General features: G+C 38.7%; 1 protein-coding gene across 11 annotated transcripts in view; it reads left to right on the forward strand.

The window, feature by feature from the left end:
* Nucleotides 1-13,409, forward strand: part of PHLDB2 (pleckstrin homology like domain family B member 2) — a 110,710-nt gene that overhangs the window by 74,001 nt on the left and 23,300 nt on the right. For 9 of the 11 annotated variants that reach the window (XM_035315139.1, XM_035315140.1, XM_035315138.1 and 6 more), the window contains 4 exons: nucleotides 6,908-7,036; nucleotides 10,823-10,978; nucleotides 11,742-11,852; nucleotides 12,750-12,839. In XM_035315139.1, the coding sequence (XP_035171030.1) occupies nucleotides 6,908-7,036; nucleotides 10,823-10,978; nucleotides 11,742-11,852; nucleotides 12,750-12,839 (486 nt within the window). The remainder of the gene's footprint in view (nucleotides 1-6,907; nucleotides 7,037-10,822; nucleotides 10,979-11,741; nucleotides 11,853-12,749; nucleotides 12,840-13,409) is intronic. The other 2 variants (XM_035315144.1, XM_035315149.1) reach the window with 1 other exon arrangement.

Here is a 13,409-nt window from a genome sequence, read left to right on the forward strand (position 1 = left end):
TGGTGAGTTCAGAGCATTGTGCTTGCTTTTCTGAGTGTCACCATATATGTAAGGAACAAAGCAAGTAGCATCTATTTACTTAGGTTTTGGAAAAGAAGAGCTGTGAGCAGTTGCCATTTAGCAAAGAAGACAACAGAGCCTTTCAGTACCACTACAGGATTTATTGTAATTCTGGCTATGGTGTGTTTGTGCCAGATGCAAGTGCTGGTGGCACTTGCTTGTCCTGGCTGGGATAGCTGCTTCCAGCGCTGGGGAATGGGATCGCTGTTAGGCATGGCCTGTGCTTTCTGCTGTCTGTGCTCTCAGCTGTGCTGGAAATCGTGTTAGCGTATGGAGGGAGATATGACTTTGCCTCATTCTTTCTTTTTTTTTCCCCTTCTTTTTGTTTTCCTTTTCAAACTACTGTGTACTACGCAATTGGTTTTATCCACAGAAGATGGCCAACAGCGTGTCTGAATAGCAGCATTTACGCTATTAATTGCAGGCTCCAGTTACACAGGAACAATCCTGATAAGTCAGTAGTAACACAATTTCATGCATGTACCTTGAAGTCTCCAGGAAAGAGATTTGCTAAAGATATTGACAAAATTTCTTTGAGTTCTGCCTGCTTTGGAGAGAGATTGCTGGACAATCCTCAGAAACCAATAAACAGACGAGCCTGTCAGCCTTCCATCCCAGCCTGGCATCTCGTGATGTCATGCCACTGTATTGCAGGCGTACCATCATGATGCTGCTGTTCCTGGATAAATAGCACGGTGGGGCTGAGGTGCTGTTCCCAGTCACAACTTCCTCATGTTGACTCTTCTCATGTTGACTCTTTGCTCATGAGACTTTGTTCAAAATTGACATTTGTCTACGAAAGTTGGAAAAAATTATATTTACACAACTTGACGTTACCCAGTATTGCAAAGTACTTTTTTTTTTTTTTTTTTTTTTTCTCCATACAACACTTCCTTAGTCTGAATAGTTCTAAAACCATTCAACAAAGTCTAGCTAAAAGTCTAGCATATGTGGAGAAGGTTACTTAATGATTTGCTGGGCCCGACGTCTCAAAGCTGGAAAGTAACAACACAGCAGTCAGAAGGAATGGATTAATGAATAAAGAGGGATAGCTGAAAGTGATTAATGAATACAGCAGAAGTGCTGTGGGAGGTAATCATAGTTAAACGGCAGTTTTGGCAGAAAGTTGCAAACAATTATCTAGGTTTAGACTGCATTTTAGGAGAGCGAGGTTATTCCTTTTCTTCCGGAGGACCTTTGCCTCATGTCATGGTGGAGATGCGTACTCCGGAACGCTTCTATCACACTGGATTTTCCTTTCATTTTTCAAGGACAAAAATCAGGAGCAGTCAGCAGTGGATAACTCATCTTTGTTTGGAATACGTTACATTTTGTCTGAATGGTTCTGTGGAAATATTTTTCAGTCATTAGCAGAATGTCCCAGAGATGCCAGAAGTGTTAGAAAGCTCAGCCTCTTTGCTGAACTAGTACTGCAAAGATATGCATGAATGAAATCAGGGGAAAAGACAGCCGTCTGATAATCCATGCAAAGGGAGACACCAGCAATCAGAGTTAAAGATTCTGGTGATTTGTCATGAATCCTTTCTCTTTTGGACTCAAAATTCTTGCTGTTGTTTTTTATCCTGATGAATCTGACAAATTTATGAACCACAGCATAGCATTTTAAATCCTTCCTGGTCAGATTCCGGTTCAGCTGGATGTAGGCAAGTTTTCTAAATGGATGAATTAACCTGCCTATAACGTTATTGATTATTAATCATGTTATGCCTATAACATCATGATTATAACGTCCTTAAATTGAGATATATAAGATTAAGTATTCTGAAGAATATTCAGACATCCTCTGGCTATTCACATAAAAATATCCTAATGAGGAAGAAGATGATTACCAAGAATCTAGGAGAGAAATCTGATTTGTCAAGCTCCTTTTAAAAACAGTCGTGAGGAAATTCTCTTGTTATTACCTATGCGTATATACAGGACCTTAATTTTCTCGATTCAATTTATTTTTTTCTTCTGGTTTGGATGATTATTTCCTCCTCATCTATGGTTATAAAGGAGCAGTGCTCTAAAATCAGAGGTTTTATTTTACATCCTTCATCTCTTCAATAAGACAACACATTGCAACAGTCAGAGGATGAGCTTCGAATTTCAGAAAAAGCCTTGAATTGTCTTAGGATCAAATTCATGTGTGCTGCTGTTGTGACTTTATTTCAAGCACAGACATGCCTTACTCTGATGTAAAATGCTTTTAAACACTAGCTTTATACTTGCTGTGGAACAAAACCATTGAGATCTCTCATATAGACTCCATCACTGTTACGATGTATGTAATAAATTGGTTACTCCTTGTACAGTAAAAAGAACTATTGTGAAATACCTTCTTCCATCATATTATGCTTCTTTTTACATGCCTGGCATACATTTTTTATTCCTTTAAAGGCTTCTTTCATGATGCCCGTGGGGATTTGTTGACAAATAGCCAAGTCATGACAAGTTTTATACATCGTTTCTGAAAGAGACCAAAGAATGCAGGAAAGAATAGTCCAAAAATAGAGGAGCATGTGCAGGTTGTGTACAGGAGGATCTGTTTCATTTCAACAGTATTTTTTTTTCTCATCAGAGATGTATGTGGTCTGATTTTTATCAGCCATAACATTGGAAATGATTTCCATTTGCACTACAGAAAGAGTTGGTAGACCTCAGATTTAACACTTTCCCCAAACACACTGTTTGCCCCTTTCAGTGAGTAACCACTGAAGAGCAGATAAGGTTTCCTAGCCTGCTTTCTGTTAGGGAGTAGACTATTTTCTTACAAATTCATGGCAATAGTTAGACCAGTTTTTATCAGTGAGTTGATAAGGTCAGATTTTCTTGGTCGTCAGCTGCTTCTTCTCCAAAATGTTTTATTGAATTGACAAACTTTGTAGCATGATACTGCTTCAACTGGAAAGGAATTATTTCTGTATTCTTTCCTCCTCCACTTACAGCATTTGCAGTCCTTCTCTGCTGTAGGTTTTGGGAACCTAGGGAGGAATGTCCTTTTGGAGTGTAAAAGGAGAAAGTTTGGCTAGAGGTAAAAACATCAGGATGATACGGAGAAGCTTTTCAGAACAAAGAGCTGCATATGTTTCTCCTTACTTCTGAGAAAGCTGTGAGACTAGCTTATTCCAGACAGCATGCATGAATCTGGGTGTGGGTCATGAGACCTTGCTACCATAAAACATGATGAGTTACAGGTGAGTTGGACCGAGGGAGATCCTGGACTATTGCAGGCTGGAACAGTTAAAGTAGAAGAGCCTACTGGATGGAAAAGCATTTCTTTGCATTGCTTTTACACTTTTATCTGGATTTTTGAAAAGTTTTCTCAGCTCCATCCACGTCTGCTCTGACTCGTTTCTGCAGAGCCTACCAACTCAGGTGGGAAGGCTGGTTCAGAAGGCAGATGGGCATGCAGACACATGGTGCTCTACAATTTTAGCCTGCCTGCAGCAGCAGAATGGGATGTGTGACAGATTGAAAAGTGAGACTTCTTTGCAGAAGGAGCGTGGGGACCTGCTGGGGTTTTAAGTAGCACTATCGATCAGACATAGGGCATCCTTAACCACAGGCGATAGCACTGAAGCGATGTTTCTTTTCCTTTTTTGCTTCCATTCTCGTAGGGGCTATGATCATCTTTAATGCTTTCATCCCATCTCCTCTATGGCTTCGTTATCTATGACATGTTTTATGTGCACTGAATATATGTTCTTTCTTTCTTTTTTTTCTCCCTAAAATCAGTTCTACCAGATCTAAAGGTTGAATTCCTGTTGTGCCCCACGTCAGTCACTTAGGGTCTGTGTTCATATCGTGGGAGCTCTGTTGCCATCCTGTCTCTGCTTTTGGGGGATGACAGCATTATACCTCATTTCTTTCTGCTGCTGTCCTTCATGGTAGCCAGATACTCCTCAAAACTGATCCAAGCTGTGCCCCAGCATCATAGAAACACTGTCCAGTCCTGTTGTCTGTCCTGGATGACCCCAAGTTCATGTAACCTGCATCTAGAGGCAGCACATAGCACAGGCTAAGACCAGGTGTTGTGCTTTACTGAGCTCTGCTTCCCTTCTGTGGAAGCAGGGCCTCAAGGGTTCAGACTACGGATAGTGTGGCTCTGGAATGAACACCGGGAGGCAGTTGTCTGCAGACAAACCTTTAACAAGCAGGAGCCCAGGAGGTTAAGGTGAGGATGTGCAGCTGGAGCACGTGGGCTCTCTTCAAGCTGTGCCCCTGCCTGTTGTTGAGCAAACAGCATGCAGTGCCAGCTGTGGGCCCGGCAGCTGGGTCCTGCACCTACCTTACAGTCCTTAAACACTGCCTCCCTTCTGACAGGGCTCACCTGGATCCATTTGTAGAAGAGATTCTTTTAAAAAAAAAAATTAATCTAATTATTCATTTATTTATCAAATTACTTTTGTGAATTAAGTGAACTTTAGCAAGGCAAAACAAGAGATGTCGGTGAACTTAACTCCACAGCTGCAAAACGTATAATGCCTCTCGCTGCTGAAAGTGATATTTCCTGTAAGACTGCACGTTTTGAGGGAGCCAGTTTGTTGCGATGTGAGTACTTCCTATGCTGTAAATAGGACAAATGAGTATCGCTTTCAATCTCAAAGGAATACATTCCTAGTTTCTTGAGGGAAGTAATAGTATCTCTGGCATAGTTCTCAGCGAGTTTTATTCTGGCTGATGATGTCTCTTCACACTTGAGAGCTGACTTGCTTGTTAATGAATGAGTGTGCTTGTAGCAGCACATAGGCATTTAGGGAGTTATTAATAGCTTCAGAGGAACGATACTGTAGCTAAGGTCACAGTGGTCGTTGGGGCTTTTGGTTTGTTTCTGTCCTCCCCTTTACGCCTGCCTAGCAATGTGGCAGACTGTAGGCTGAACATTAAATGAACAGGAAAATTTGCGAGGAGGGGAACTACTGATTTATTCATAATTCCCCTCTGTGCTGGCGGTAAGGATGATTCAGCAAATGGGGTTCCTTGGGGACAGAGGTCTAGAGGTGGCATCTCAAGAGATGAATGCTTCTCCCTCGCTGTGCAGCTTGCATGTGTTTCATCCTCTGTATTTCTGAGCCCTGCTTCTGCTACTGCAAGAAGCCTGAACAGGAAGGGCAGGTAATTGAATATGCTGGCTTAGTTGCTCATTTTTACAGGCTTAAGAACAAAACCCAACCAACTGTTGGTTCAGCATTCTGTTTATCTAATTATATGGGCTGAGAAGCTGCACATGTAAATGAAAACAGCAGAGCTGGGAATTTAGTCCACATTGGGACTGAATGTGAATGTTTCCTGTTTTTTTTTTTTTTTTTGTGTGTGTGTGTGTGTTTTTTTTTTTAATACTGGGAAAAGGAAATCACATCCACTGACCCCACTCAGATTTAGAGATATAACTATGAAGCAGGAAGCTAATATAAGTTTGTTACTGTGTCTCCACCATGCATAAGAGTTTGAGAACCTTGTCAGGAATAGAAAACAGAAGATTTTGGGAAGGGACCATCCCACAGTTTGAAATAGCAAGTTCTGCGGGCTAAAATAATTTTATTTGATATGGCATATGCCATAAGGGTGCTACTAGGCTGATTGTATAGCACTGGCTGAGCCATGCATTTGACGTTAGTGGTTGGGACTGGAAAGAGGACTAATGAGTGGGTGCCATGGCAGAATTCAGCTGTTCTTGGAGCATCCAGAAGACAAATGAATATTTGGGCTGGCACTGAAATTTAGATTATTGAGGGGAGTTAGAGACCATCTGAGAAGAGATGTATAACTACAGAATAAAAAGCAGTTAAAAGGAGCTGCGCAGTGTGACTCTAGGGCAGGTAGAAGGGAGTTGGGGCTCCGGAGACTTACTTGATCCCTTCAGTTTTTATGGCATATTGGGCATGCTGTTTTTTCAGGTTATTAATTGCTCAGTTGAGAGAAATGCATTTGCTGTGCTGGCCAGTGTAGATGCAGGTAAAAGGTACTGAAAGAATTCTCTGTATTCAGATGTACTGGTTGCCAAGCTTGGGTCCATCAACAAATGGTAGTTTACAAGGTGGCTTTAAGTGATCTGCAGCCAATCTTCAGAGCAGTGCTGCACACAAAACAAGTGGTGTTTTATTAAAGCTTTAAAAGGTGATGGCTTTTGATGGTGATAAGTAGTGCTTTGAGTGCTGCTGCTCTAGTGGAATGAGAAGAAAGCTGAGCTAGTTCCAAGAGCATGGGGAGTCTCTTGTAGAGCATCCCCTTTGACCCCAGAGAACAGTTACAGTTCCTGTATCCTGAAGCCAATGAATCTATTTGTTAAATCATTTCATGTTTCTGCTGCAACAGGATTTCCTGGACCAGTTATTTCTTCATAAAGCTCTGTCTCATTCTGTGTTTTCACCGCTTGCTAGGGGTACTTACCTGTCCAGGAGCACATAAGCATGTAATTCATTCTCTTGGGAAAATCCATTTTCCCCTCACTGCCAGATTACAGTCATTTTCCATCCATTTTGCTTTCTAAAAACCACTGTTTTCTCTCTCCTTCATCAGTTACCTGACTAACATGGACACCATTTCCATGTTTTTTCTCATTAGGTGAGACAAGCATTTGAGCAGTGGGCATTAAAGGTACATCCAGACATGGGAACAAAACACAGTGACGAGGGAGAGAATTAATTACTCTACTAAAATGATTAATGTTTTGTTTTGTTTATTTTGCAATCCCATCATTGCATTTCAACTAACAAGTGGTTTCTGTCTGTGACCTATGTGCTTCAACTGTTTCATTAAGTTTTTGCCTCACACTGTCATAGTCACTAACACCTGCTTGAGTTTGAAGGTAATTCTGTTTATTTTCTGGTTCATGCTTCAGGAAAAATTAAAACTTGATGCTGAGAGGGAAAAACTAGAGAGGCTTCAGGAGCTTTACTCCGAGCAGAAGACGCAGCTTGATAATTGCCCTGAGTCCATGAGGGAACAATTACAGCAGCAGCTGAAGAGGGTCAGTAGCAAGTTTCAAGATTGCACTAACTTTTTTTTTTTGTTGATTTTAGAGTTAAGTGTAACATATTCTGCTTGAAGTGTCCAACGAAGTGCCTGAACGTATTTTGAAACTTAGGATTGTCATGAGGGTTACCTTCTGGTGGAATGCTTGTAATAAATATTTTGCATAGTGGCAAAGAAGTAGAGCCCAAATGGGTGGATTAGAAATCATTTTGTGTTGAATGTTTTTAAAGCTACTTAACCTTAATTAGCACCTTACGCCTGCTGGATTGCATGGAGGCTGTTAGAATTGTGATGTTTAGATGGACAGTAGTGCATTACTCTTCTAATCTTTGCTCATGCAGATAATATTGAGCTTTGGTTAGTGGGATCAGCCATTTTAGCACTTGACCCCCATTATTTTTTAATCCTGTTTTACGTGCTCTTTCTTTGCAGTGTTCTAAATTGCTGTCTCTGTGAAGTCATGGATAACATCTTTTCTTCATCACGTAACTGTTAGCCTGAAATGTGTTGTTAATATTTCATTTTGAAGATTATATCACTTGCTTTAACCACTTTATTTTTCTTACATTTACAACAGTTGGACATTATTATTATTATTATTGTTATTTTCCAATCTTTGCATAAAGTCTAATTGCAATTTGATTTTATTATGTATTATTTGTAACCAAAAAGCTACACTGTTGTCAGTTAAAGTATATCTGTTTTCTGTGGAAGATTTTAGTATCAATTAATGTTATGTCAGTTATACAGCGCTAACTTTAATGAGGAGAAAATCATTTTCAAAGCTTCAATATTGCAAGCTCCAGATGACAGGTGAAAGATAAACAATTTTTTTTTTTATATCAGTAATAAGATTTTTAATCTTTAATTTTATAGGAAATAGTCTTAATACTTTTTTTTAAATATATAATAATCAGATTACAGTTTATTTGCAGAATTCTGTTTTGTTTTTCAAGAAGCAAAAAGTGAAGTCCAACTTTGAAATAACAATGTTAAATTATTCTGCAGTAACTAACAACGTTGTTTGGTGTTTTTGAGACATTTAAGGATTTTTTGAAGTTACCCCCCCCAAAAATATCCCAAAAGTATTAAAAGGAAAGGAAGCCTTTCCTGTACAGTCATATACTTGAAGGTATTAATTCATGAGAAATCACAAACTTGTTGCTGTGGGGTGGTAGTAAATCCTTTTTCACTATTGACTACCAAGAGGCTTCTAGAATTCTATTTGGTTAGATGTTTACATGTATATTTTTTTGCTTTCAAGCTGGCTTAATAACAGTTTGGGATTTGAAAGTGGACAAAAGTGGGTGTGCCATTAAACGTACATGTGCTTCTATTGCATGTTATTCCAGGCCAATTGGAATGTAGCTGCTGTGGTTGGAGTAGTAGAAGTTGCCACTAAAATACTGCACTGTACCTCTTAAATGGATATAAATTTTGAGAAAAGTTATGGCTTTATTGTAAGCATGCTATTCAAAATAGAAAATCAGTATTCTTCCCTGAAACTAAGCCCCATGTAGGATTAAATACCTCTGCTTGAAGCAGGTTATGTTGTGCTACTTTACTGCTGACGTGGTAGGTGTGAAGGTGGTGAAATCCCTTATTGCTTCAGCTCTGAGACTTGAGTCACTTGGTGCTTTGTGCCCAGGGTGCGAGCACTGAATTTTGCTGCAGCATCTGACTGCAGTGTGGCTCTGGACTCTGGTTGGGATGGCAGTGGGCAGGTGGTAACCTTTGCATGGACTGGTGACCGATGGCTGCTCTCCAGTGCCTGTAGTGAGCACACGTTTCCTGTTGGGCAAGGAGACCACTTCATTCATAGTCTGGTGACACCTGAGGTCTTGTGGAAGGTATTCAGGGGGAGCATTAATCTTTCTGATGACTTATTTGAAGCTTATTAGCACCAAAGTTTGTTTGTTCTCATGTGTGGGTTTATAGGGATACGAATAAACAGGATATGAGAGTAGATGCCTGGATTCCTGCAGAAGTCTGGAAAGATACTGTCCATTGCTAGGAAATACCTACCTATTCAGATAAAAATGTAATTTTTACAGATGTTTTTGCATTTTTAGAAATGGGACTTGGGAGCTCCCACCACATTGCGATGGAAGGGCTAGGTTCTCTCCCGTTCAGTTTTGTCCAGTGCCATTACAGAACTAATGGAGATGTTGGAGAAATCAATGATTTGAGAGTCCAATATGGAAACATCATGCCTGTTGTTTAAGAGTTTTTAAGTTAGTGTTTTGATGTCAAGTGCTTTAGTAAAAGGGGAGGTACTTTCTACTTGCTTCAGGAAGTCATTACCTACAACGAGAATAATTGTTCTACAAATCCTGTGCTGCTGTACTGGTTTTGTACTGGAGGTAACCACTTTCTTGTCATTTTAGCACATGTATTTGCATTGGATCTCTTCACTATCTACTACAGGTGAAGGGCATGTCTTTGGAGAACAACGGGAAGATGTTGATATTTTGTATAGTAACTTGGATTCTTCAGCTTTTGCATCCCATGTCTTCCCTGGTACACTGGAAGCTGATTTTGAATGCCTTTATGAAGAACTATGTGGATAATCATCAGCCACTGATTTTTGCCTTAGGTCAAAATAAGAAAAGGACTGAACTCTTATTTCACCAAAGTAGTAAATTGCTTAGTGGATGTAGGTTTTCTTACATAGCAAGTTATGTAAAACATAACAAAGTATGTAATATGCATATTTTAGAAACCTTTCATATTTAATAATACAGCGATTGCTAAAAAAAAAAAAAAAAAAAAAAAAAAACATTTTTCTTCAGAAAACTGGAAGTTTTAAGTAGGGATTCATGTTATGAATATACAGATATTTCAGGAGAAAGATTAGTTTTCAGTTCTTAGGCTGAAATCAACTGTAAGTTTTATCTCACTATCTGTAAGTGGAAGGCAGATGCGTTCCTATTTCTTGGGTCCCTACTGCAGCATTCAACTTCTTCTCCTGAAGAAATCTGGAACACACAAATTGGTTTTGTTGCCATTTGTGAAGCAGTACACCTACTGACTAATGTCTCTGTGTGGATGAGTAGTGTCCTTCATTGTGTATTTGCATAGGGGGCAATTCTCTGTCCCAATCCAAAGGTCCCTGTGCAGCCCCTGGCTGCACAGCTGGCATGGCTGGGCAGCACTGCGCAGAGGATGGTGGTGTGCAGAGGACACACAGCTCCACGCATCCTTCCTCTTATTTGGCTGCATGGCTGCTGCTATAAACAGCACTAGGGCTCGGGCTAGACTTGAAGAAATTAAGTGCTCCTTCATTTGAGTGTGTGTTCCCATAAGTAGTTTGTTCAGTGCGTGGTTCTCTAGAGTTACTGGAATGATAGTTTCTATGTATTTTTGGTTGGTGAGCAGGTGCCGTGCCAGTTTGGCATGCGGCAGCCTCACCAAATCGATTTGTGCTCAGATTGAGTTGTAGCCAGGCTACAGCATGGTACCGATCTGTCTAGCCAGGATGTGTTCAGTGCTTCAGAGGCTCCAGCCTGCTCTGAACGCTGAAAAGCAACTCCCTTACAATGCAGAGGATGTCTTTATCAGTGGGAAGGATGCTAGGAGTGATGGAGAAAGCAACATCAAAATAACCATTAGTCTTATTTTCTCTCTTATGACATTACATAATTAAAAGCATTGAGCTTCTGAACGTGTTGCATGAGGTACATAAGTACCATTTTGGACTGATTATATTTTGTGTGTGTTTGTAATTATTTCTACTCTGGTTCAGTAAATGCAAGATCCTTTTATCCTTTTTTTGCTTAAGGATGCTGATCTATTGGACATAGAAAGCAAGCACTTTGAAGATCTGGAATTTCAGCAGCTTGAACATGAAAGCAGATTAGATGAAGAGAAAGAAAATCTGACACAACAGCTCCTGCGTGAAGTAGCTGAATATCAGCGTAGCATTGTCAGTAGAAAGGTAAAAGCAGTAACGCTCGATCTGTTTGTTCTTTGTTGCTGAGCATAAAGGAGATGAAATAGATCTACAACCTGCCTGCCCATCTGCAAGAAATTATGCAAAATTTTTCCCTTTGAAAAACCTTTTGCTGCAGAGTGAAGATGATGGCCCAATAACATTGCAAACATATTGAATTGTGTGTTTCTGTGAAAGCAAACAAATGAATAAAATTAATGTATGCATATTTGCATATGAGAATTAAACCATTAAATTTGCTACAGAAAGTACCAAAGCATTTTTTCTTCATTAAGCAAGGAGATTCATATACCATGGTCAAAACTACAGTTATTATATGCTGATGATTGATGTTAAATGATTTTGTTAAAATAATAATAGAATGTCAAATCAAGAAAATTATCTTAATTTTTAAAATAATTGTAATGGTTCTATTTGAAACAAATACTATTTTTTCAGAGATCAGAAACTGCATCTCTGAACTACCATCTTCAGAGTATGGGTGTTAGTCACCGTATTATCCAGTAATATATGCAATTGTTCTTTTGTTTTGTCTGTTGAAGAAATTCTTTTTAGTGTCTAAATCTTGTTTAATTATTTCCTTCAGAGCAGTGAGGTGTTGTGTAAAAACTTCTTTTCCTACTGTTTAAATCTTACGAATGAGTGAGGTCTCATGAATAGGATCCTTGCTACTCATTGTCTTGTGCTTTGAAATTAAAGCATGTAAAGGGTGATTTATTTATTTATTTTTATTATTTTTTCCTATTAGGAAAAGATTTCTGCTCTCAAAAAACAAGCTAATCATATTGTCCAACAAGCACAAAGAGAACAAGATCATTTTGTAAAAGAGAAAAATAACCTAATAATGATGCTGCAAAGGGTAAGTTTTTATTGTCTTTCAGATGTTTTTAATGCATAATAAAAGAATATTTCATAAAATAAAAGAACTTAGAACATGAGAAGCTAGTGAGTAGGTATTAAAGTGGATAGACGTCTTTTGTATCCTATAAACTTTTTTAAAAAAACTGTTGTAATTAATTATTCCTAATAGAAAACATTAGTGGCATTTTTTGGTAGAGAAGTTTTGAGGCATTAGCATTTCAGAGGATTTAAACAGTCGGGTGCTGAAGCTAGAAGAAGCCAGTGCTTCTGAGTGGTTACTGAATTTGCTGAGGACCACCGAGGACATGAAAGCTAAAAGTCTACTTGGTCTTTGTGCTAAAGTCTAGTTACTTGGACCTTGTGTCCTAAATTTAAGTGGAAGACCCAGTAAACAAAACCTGTCATGTACTCTTAAGATACTGAGATATAATGCTTGCAGAGAGCACATCAAAAGATTTCTGAAACTGGGCACAAAGAGCTCTGATTTTAGACTTGTAATCGCTTGTACTGGACTGGAAGATGAACTACTTATATCAGTTAATATCTGGTTAATAAGAAGCTGGCACGAACCTTTCATGTCTAGTTTGTTTTGTTGTTAACCATGAGGAAAATCAACTTCAGTTCATTAAGACAAACCAGTGTTTTCAGAATGCTAGAGGAGGACCTTTTTGTTTGGCTGTGGTTACTCAATATTCAACAAAATCTTTCACTAGCTTTTTGTTCTGTACCTCCATTTTTTGTTTGGTTCTGCTGTAATGAATGAAGTTGGAGCTCAGCTTTGCAGCTTAAGCCTTCAATCCCAGCATGTTTCTTTATGCTTTTGAGAAAATGCCCAGCATTTATTTTCACTATATTGCTGTTGGTATTTAATAGAAACTCTGCTTGTTATTAACAGGAAAAAGAGAATCTCTGTAATCTGGAAAAGAAATATTCCATGCTTTCTGGAGGAAAGGGATTTCCTGTAAGTCCCAATAGTCTAAAAGAGGTAAATAACTTCATTGCTTTTTACTTTACCATAAGTATCTTTTAATAACTCTTCATGCAAAAGCACTTTAGTTTTTAGTCAAGTCCTATTCATACATTTTTTTTTGAGATGATGAAATGACTTAGTAAAGCTATTCATAAGAGCCTAAATGCATGGCAGAGCAAAAATAGCTGCTCTGATATTTTCCCAGATGTGACTGGTATCGCTTTAAACTCTTGCCCTGGAAAAACAATCATTTTTATGTGTGGGTGTGTAGAGTATCCAATTTTCTCAAATAGACAATTAAACCTCATTGAAATGAAAAAAAAATGAGGTCCAGGAATAACTCTGTTCAAGAACTAACGTGTTTTAGTCATCTTTTAGAACTGTAGATTTTACAAAGAGGACTTTCCACCACACCCCCTTTTTATTTTAAGGCTCTGCAGAAATGCATAAATGTATGTTTTGATCTTTTAAAAAAGCATTGAATTAAATATCTGAAGCTATTGTGGTTGTAAGAAACCTATTGAGCTATTTACATAATTATTGTGAATAGTTAGAATAAAGGTGCCAAATATTTTTGCTGAAAAT

This window comes from Oxyura jamaicensis, chromosome 1, assembly GCF_011077185.1.
Source record: "Oxyura jamaicensis isolate SHBP4307 breed ruddy duck chromosome 1, BPBGC_Ojam_1.0, whole genome shotgun sequence".
In the NCBI taxonomy this organism is placed as follows: domain Eukaryota; kingdom Metazoa; phylum Chordata; class Aves; order Anseriformes; family Anatidae; genus Oxyura; species Oxyura jamaicensis.